At 38.2% G+C, this 8,327-nt stretch overlaps 1 protein-coding gene across 1 annotated transcript in view; it reads right to left on the bottom strand.

The window, feature by feature from the left end:
• Nucleotides 1-7,925, bottom strand: part of LOC109305493 (dedicator of cytokinesis protein 9-like) — a 24,964-nt gene extending 17,039 nt beyond the window's left edge. Inside the window, exon 1 of the mRNA XM_019528492.1 lies at nucleotides 7,816-7,925. Within this exon, the coding sequence (XP_019384037.1) occupies nucleotides 7,816-7,925 (110 nt within the window). The remainder of the gene's footprint in view (nucleotides 1-7,815) is intronic.
• Between the last annotated feature and the right edge of the window lie 402 nt (nucleotides 7,926-8,327).

Below are 8,327 nucleotides of genomic sequence, written 5' to 3'. Positions count from 1 at the left end.
CTCCCACCATTGTGTCCCCTGTGCCGTTTTTCCCACGAATTTTTACCCAGAGGGTCTCTAGCTGTCCATGCCGGTTGCCAACATCAGCTTGCAGGGACATGTAGCTTTCCTTCACATAGAGAGCTACACCCCCAGATGTACTGTTCACCATGATTAGTGCCTTTTCAAGGCATCATACGATTCTTCAATGCTAGTAACCTAGAACCAGCAAAATAGTTGGAAGGGATTTAATGTAACTGCTCTGGGTGCCATCATATTTCAAGGTTGAGGAATGAATTGCACTCTGTGATACAAACAATGTTAGAAGGTACAGTGTGTGATTTTTTTTTTTTAAGGTTGTGTAGGTTTTAGCTACAAATTATGCTCTCCAAGATGATAGCCTGGCACAAACAACATGTTCAGATACATGGGTGGGAATTGTTACTAATGGGTTATCCTAATTTGTCACTGAGTGCCAGTCAGTAGTGTAGCATGAGGTGGGTGAGCACGGCACATACCCTGGGTGTCACATAAAGGGAGGGGCACCAACAGGAGCAGGGATTGTGGGGGGCACTTACCCCCTCCCCCCGAGCTACTGCTTACCTCACTGATGCCTGCTGCTGTGAATAAAGCGAAAATCCCCCCTGGCAGCAGAAAACTTTATTGTAACTCTAGAGAACTATAATTCCCAGAATGCCTTGCACTCTATGACACTGCCAGGCTCTCTGCTTGCTGCTGTTCCTGCACATGAAAGTGAAAAGTTGTGGGGGAAACGGGAGAGGGTGGGAGAGAGTTGCCCATGGCACAGTGTTTCCATATTATGCCTCTGGTCACTTGGTTTGAAGTTTTATAAAAGTCAGCAGGATCATCATCATCTCATGCTGCATCGCTGGGATGCAAGCTGATGAATAATATTTCTACTTTTTTTTAGCGCATTAGTAATTGTTCACAGACTGACTCATCAAATTGGATGAAGTGAGCAGCAATATAAATCCCAGAGTATTAAAGGAGATTGAGAGAAATGAGTACTTTTTCACTTAGATTACATTTCCATATTTAAAAAAAAAGTTTGACTCAGCTTTTCTGATTCAGAACTAACAAAAGTAAACAAAGAGGAAATACCAGATCTGCAGCTAGCAATGCTAGGGACAAGGTGAACTGGTAAGTATGCACTTGAGAGATACAGAGTGATCTCTAAGAACAAACAGAGGTAGGGGCTCCTGGACATATACATTTCATATTTTTGAATGTGAAATAGCTGATTTGCAAAATTGCTAATGCTGTTCTGTAAAGATAAGGTATTTGTTGAAAGAAAGGGACATTGATGGCTGATTTTGGGCATTAAGATCGAAACCCAGTCATCGCTGTAGTAGTGCTATCTTTACATAGGTTTTTATGGCTTCAGTAGCCTGCATAGCTGAGTACTGCCACCCATTTATAGAGTTATCCTGACAAATACTGTTATTCCCATTTTACACATGAAAAACTAAGGAACAGAGAAATTGAGTGGATTACCTTGTCTGAACTAATATCTTGCCTGCCATGTAACAACGGATGTTTAGCACAAAGTGTGAACATTCTAGTAGCCATGAAGAGGCAATTAACTTTTATTGTCATCCACTATCAAAAGAATAGTCGGCATTTTGTTTATTACAATGTAGGCCCTTAAGTTTCACACACAAGTTTAACAAAGCCTGTGGTTGATTAAGTTGCACAATTAAAGTCACCCTTGCAGCAAATAAGGGTATGCGGCAGAACCTGTAAGCATCTGTCTTGAGAAACTGAGTTGAAGGTAATGCCAATTAGCTATAGTTTCTGTGGGTGATACTTCAGATAATTTATCTAAGGAGTTTGTTTGAAAGTTTGTAACTTATGTATATTGTAAAGTCTGGCTTTAGGAAAACAATGTGTTGCTATAGTGTTTGGGGGCACCTGGTGAAGAAAACAAAGATATACACACCCTGCCAGCATGTCTGAAGCAAGATTTGAGGTTATTTCTCCTAGGAACAACCTGGGGATTTCAGTTTCCATAGTCTATTAAAATCTGTGGCCTCTTGAGTAGGTCCACCTATTGCTTCAAGGTGCATGATAGTAAGTTTCTTATGTGAGAGCTAGAACTGAGATCTACCATGTACATCTTATATAGAGACCACATAATATTCATTTGATGGGAACAGCTTTGGATTCTTATACAGCTGGGTGGGAATTCCTGTCATACTGCTGGCCCAGAGGTAGGGACCTACTGAATTCATGGCAGAAGTAGAGTATGTGGTGGCTCCTTTAATTTTGCATGTTCCCCTGCATGCACCTTGTCTCTTGCTCCACCCTACTCCTGATTAACTCCCTCCTGATCAGCAGGGAAGCTAAAATCACGGTTTTAAACACGGCACCACTTTTGCCTCCCTGCCAGTCAGCAGCAAAAAGCAGGGCTGTCCAGGGCCCCTCAGCCAATCAGTGGCAGGAAGCAGAAACAGCACCATATTTACAACTACAATTTTTGCCTTTCCTGCTTATCAGCAGCAAGCTGCAAGAGGGGTCCCTCCACCAATCAGCAGGGGGTAGGAAATGGGAAGGAGGCGGTAAGATTAAAGGAGCAACAGTGCGCCTCTCTTCCAAGTGCTCTCCAGTTCATAAGCAGTATCCTGAGACAACTAGTTGAGAATGAGGCTTATTTCCTGGAAGGAAACTTATTAACCAAATTCTGACCTTTATAGACCTTTCCCTTTTTTGGACAAATAGAATCCCCTGGCCCCTCAACACACAAGCAGATTTCCTTTATGTTTCCCACAAAACAAAGCATCTTGAACCCTATTCTTAAAACAACAGCTTCAGTAATGAAAAGAGCTAAAATGCAAAAATAAAGCATTTTATAAAACATCCAAAGTCACTTATTTTGAACATACAGTCACTTCAGCAATGCCTATAAAGAACTGTATATTAAGTGTATGTATGAAGACCTGCATTGTAATCCTGGTTTGAGCGTTGCACAGTGTTCTGCTGTATAACCTTGCATAATCAGTCTCGGAAGCTATGAGTTTCCCTCAGGCAAAATGAGGACACTCATAGTTTCCTGGCTCACAGGGATCTTATGATTCGTAACTCAGATATTCAGGCCAGACAATCCTAGAAGTGGGACAGATGTAAGGTGATCCTTTTATTATTATTTTCAGACCATATTGGATCTAGTGTTTTATCCTATAGCACACTTTCGTAACTCAAGAAAATGCAAATGTAATACAAGGCTTCCCTGACACCAACCACTTAAAACTTCTGCTTATCCCATAAAGGAAAATATTTTGAAAACACTCCTTTTTGTCTTAAATTTAACAGGCCTCTGTTGACATTTCCTCATTTTGGATTTAATCTGCTGAGATTTTTCAATTTCCACTGAAGTTAATAAACATTAGGAACTTACACTACCTTGCTGAGTTTGGTGTCTAGTTGGGATAAAAGCACTTTTGCTCCTGACAGACATTTTGCCCTGCCCTTCTATACTGATGTTGTCCTCATAAGACTTAAAAAATCCCAGGTGACAGACTTGATTTCAGGTGAGAACTTAAACTTCTGCATATTTCACTGACAGCAACATTTTGAGGTTTTAAATCCATGGTACCTTCCTTACCTACTAGGGGTAAAACCTCAAAACCAGGTGCTTTCTCCTGGTTGTGTGGACCGATATAACTCAGACTAAGTCACTGTTTTGCAGGGTCAGGACTGAATCTAAGCAGGCAACCAGAGAAGGTGTTAGCAAGGGGAACAATATAATCTAATGAGTTTGAAACTAGTGGCGGGTTATTGATATTAAATAGTTATGCAAATAAGATTTATTCTATGGGTTCCTCAAATTTAACAAGTAAATAATTTTGTATTCTATACCACAGAACATAATCCTAAAAGAGAATAAATGACCTAAAGGAAGAACATACTGTATTTATATTAGGAAATGTTCTCTTGGAGCAATTTAACAAGTGTAGTGTGTTCTTTGGACAGGTCTATTAATAGAGAACATATTTTTCCAAAGCTGTCTGGCATTCAGTACTTCAATGCAAGGCTAGAGCATGAATTCTTGCATAATCAAATGTCAGGATTTGCAATTCAGTAATTCTGGGATTTCAGGTTAGGAAAATTGCACAGGATTTATGTTGTGTGCACCAATTAGTAAGCAAGGATGGGTGTTAGTGTTAAAACAGTGGACTGGGTTTGGATCTGGGTTAATTCCTTGCAAGTCACTGGGTTTCTCTGTGCTTCCATTACCTTACTGTAAAATGGGATGTCTTCAGAATAAATTTAGATACTGGGAAAAGTTCAGTTATTACCAAATTAGGGATCACAAAAGGATAGTTCACTAGTTCAAGTGACTGCCTTTCACTGATATGATGGGTTGTGAATGACTCAAGGTGTAGCAGGTTTTCTTATCACCAGTGATCCTGGTTTTTCTTGGATTTAAAAAAAATCCCCAATTATTGGATTTCAAAAAGTAAACCAAAATCCACATTTTTCAACGATCAAAATGAAACCCCTCTATGTATCTATGTATGTATCTATCTGTGCTGTTTCATTTTAATTATGGAAAAATGTGGATTCTGGGTAACTTTTCTAAATAACAAAATTGGGAATATTTTTGTTATCAGAAAATCAGGATCCTTGCTTATCACAAATTCTGTGAAAGACAAATATTCATTGTCCTCATCACCCTTATAATAATATCCAGATTAATTTGCATCTCTTACTGGAAAAGATGGGGATACATTGATGTGTGAATCTGGAAAAAAAATCACTATTTTAAAATATGCATTGCAAAAGATGATCTCCTAAGTTGTTATCTGCAGGTCAGGCTAGCAATGTTTCAAAGGTAATATATCAAACATATCAAAACTAAGAATGCATATTTAGCGAAACAAGTCTGTAAACTAACAACCAGGGATTCTGTTTTTTTCTGATTAAAAAAAAAAAACCACACAATTTTTTACGTAAAAAAGTAAACCCAAATCCACATTTTTCCATGATTAAAATGAAATGCCACTAACACATAGATTTTGACGGGGCCCCAGGTAAGTCTCTTTACCAGGAAATCAAACCCAGGAGATTCTTCCAGATCATTTGAATATGTGTATACAGCCCTTGTCTCCTACTTAAAAGTCCTCTGAGTAAATTGAAAAGACTGAAGAATGGCAGATGCCATAATTCCTTATAAATGATCAGGTCTGGATATTCTCCAAAGGATGGCATATACATGGTCACAAAAGGCACTGCTTTCTGAAGTGGACTGATTTGATCCTAAGGACACATTCCCATGAATGTGATCTCCACTACCACACTGCTCAAAGAACCAGAGCGTAATGGTCCTTTTTTCTGCCTTTTTCATGAAAGGGGGCCATCTGCCCATTCTTTTGTCATTACAATCTTTTTTCCCTTGGAGGACTGAAAATTTGGCCTAGTTTCTAGTAGCTCCAGATAGAAGTGATCTTTTATGCCTAGATCAGAACTTACATTTTGGAGAAAGTATGGACAAGATGACAAAGTTATGGAAAAGAAAGGCGAACAGAAGTTCTGAATTGAGGCATCCCATATGATTAACTTATAAGCTGTAGATAAAAAATAAGATGATGTGGAGTTGTGCTTAAAGGTGTTTAAAGAATTCCTATTATTGGTTATGCACAATATTTTTCCTCAATTCCAGTTAAAGGAAGCTGCAATTAAGTTAGAGGAGGGTGGACTGAGAGAAGTCTAAATACATTAAAAATAAATATAGTTGACTCTCATTAGCATGAAACTAAGGTAAGGTCAAAAGGTGGAGATGAGTGGTGTTAGCTTAGGTACCATTGCTACATTTCAGTTTTGGTACACTTGACCTTCCTACATTCCAACAACAGTTTCAATTAGCTGTGGTATTCTTCACTTCCTCCTTTCAACTGTTGTGAAATGTACACTAAACTACAGCCACCCTTTACCTCAAGGTGTTGCTGCATTTTTGTATCATAGTGAAGTGGATTCTGAAAACAATATATAGTGTGTACAAAGTCAGGTACATTTTGGTTATTATTTATCTAGGCTCTATTTTAGTGTTTCAAACCACTAAAACATAGTTTGCATATGCTCCTGCAGAAAACACCTGCGTATAGAATGTAAGAAGTAAGAGCAAATGAAAAAAAAACAATAGTTTGTTTAATCTCACTCTCTTCAAAATGAAATTATTTTAATTAAGGAATTCCCAGGAAACCAAGACTTTTCAGAGCAGACAATGCCCTGAGAGTAGAAACTCACAGTTCAACGGCAGATTTTCTTCCACCTTTTGCAAGAAGCTGTTATATAACTCCTCATGGACAAGCCAGGAAGCCTGTTAACAATAACATTGAAAAGAAACTAAACTTTCCATAGTTGATTTTAAATAAATTGAAATATGGACAAACACACATATAAACACACAACATTAAGATGCCGTGACACTACTAAATTCTGTAGTTATCTCTAAGTAATAAACTAATGAAATCCTACACAAAAGGGAACTAGGCTAAATTTGATACAGCTTTGGGCAAGGTGCTATAATCTTCTATGGCAGGGTTAACTTAATGCAAGAAGACTTAAACTAGTTATGAAGTTAAGTACCAAACGAACTATTTGCAGACAAGCATCCATGTATTTACATAGACTACTGAAGTTGGCTCACTTTGTAAGAATCAGGTCAGCCATGCCATTCTGCCAATCTACAGCACAAACAAGTCATAGTGGTTTTTGTTTTTTTTTCATTTTACTTCTTGATCACTGAAAGTAATGAACAGTGCCAGGCCCCTATCAGTCACAGAATCATTGAATCATAGAAAATTAGGGTTAGAAGGGACCTCAGGATGTCATTTTGTCCAATGTCCTTCTCAAAGCAGGACCATCCCAAACTAGATCCCTCAACTAGATTCTAGTCCCCTGGAACTCCATTGGATACTTCTCCATTAACAGACTTCAAAGTAATGGCCAATCAGTCAGTTCTTTATCAATTTAAAACATGGTGCTGTTACAGTATTTCTTTTAAAAAGAGAATGTGCTATAGCATTAAATTGAATGCCTTACAAAAGTTTATTACATCTACACAACTAACTTTATCAATCAAACTTATTTCCTCAAAGAATTGCATAAAGTATTTCGATACTTCAAATCTTCCTTATTAGTGACTTTCCTGACTGGCACTAATGGATTGTCCTTTTTAATTTTTTTTAAATAGAAACCAATGTTAGTTTTCTATCTCGCTTGGCATTTGTCAAACTACCTGGCCTATAGCTGCCTAATTTATTTTATCTTGCCCCTTTTTGAATGTGGCCATAATAGCACTCTTCTCTTCCGGAATTTTTCTGGTATCTCACATTTTTTTAAATCAAGTAAAAGTTTTTCAGGACTGTTGATTTTGAAATATTTATTCCCAATATCTGTTCAATATTCTTCTTAATGACTAAAAAACAGGATGAAGAAGTCCTTTTCATCCAAATATAGAAAGATTTATTTCTACAACACCTCTGCCTTGTCTGAATCATTATAAACAACATTACTATCCTTGTATATTATGTGTCACCTATCTAGTGTAGTGTCACCTCTTTTAACTGCTTTAGCCTTCCTAAGTAGGTAGTAACCAGTAATTTATTGTAATAATAACAACAACAACATCTATTATTATTATGTATCCCAAGTAATCCAGTGCAGTGATGCTCACAATTTTGGCCCCTCACACTAGATGAATGATGCAGGGCTGGATCAGGCTCCACATGGCAGAATCAGGTCCAGGGGCCTGCACCACCCTTGCCCAGCCAGCATTCAGCTCTGGCTAGGTAGAGTCAGCACAGTGCCATTTACCTGGCCCTCAGGGCCAAAACTGTGAGTATCACTGTACTGGAGAGATGCTTTTCTTCATTGCAGTCTCTGCTCACTGTTGCTGGAGTAGTCAGAGGGGAACGGTGTCCCATGATGTTGTCCAGAGTGTTCTCTGTTATGATCGACCTGTGACTTAAAAGCCTGGATGGTTATCATGTTTACAATTTTTCCAGTTAGTTAGTCTGGTCATAAGTGAGCATTGTTTGCTTCATCATAATCTGTTCTATTGATTGTTACTGTTAAGGATGGCTAATAAAACCTACATGAAGTTAAACATAAGCGTATCAGTATTTAAAAGAACCCTGAAAAAGGAGGTGTTGATTGAGCAGTGTTGCTTACCTACAGAGTTTTTCTTTTTTATCCTCCTGTTCTTAAACTTATCTGTGTGTCCTTTAGAATTTCTTATCTGTTTCCTTCAGTATTCAAGCAATTAAAAATGACTTATTCCTGGACAGATCTCTGGGGAGTTTTGACTTTTATGGCAGCTGTGGTGC

Source organism: Crocodylus porosus, unplaced genomic scaffold (genome assembly GCF_001723895.1).
Source record: "Crocodylus porosus isolate Cpor-Errol unplaced genomic scaffold, CroPor_comp1, whole genome shotgun sequence".
Taxonomy (NCBI): Eukaryota; Metazoa; Chordata; order Crocodylia; family Crocodylidae; genus Crocodylus; species Crocodylus porosus.
This window is presented reverse-complemented; position numbering and strand designations above follow the sequence as displayed.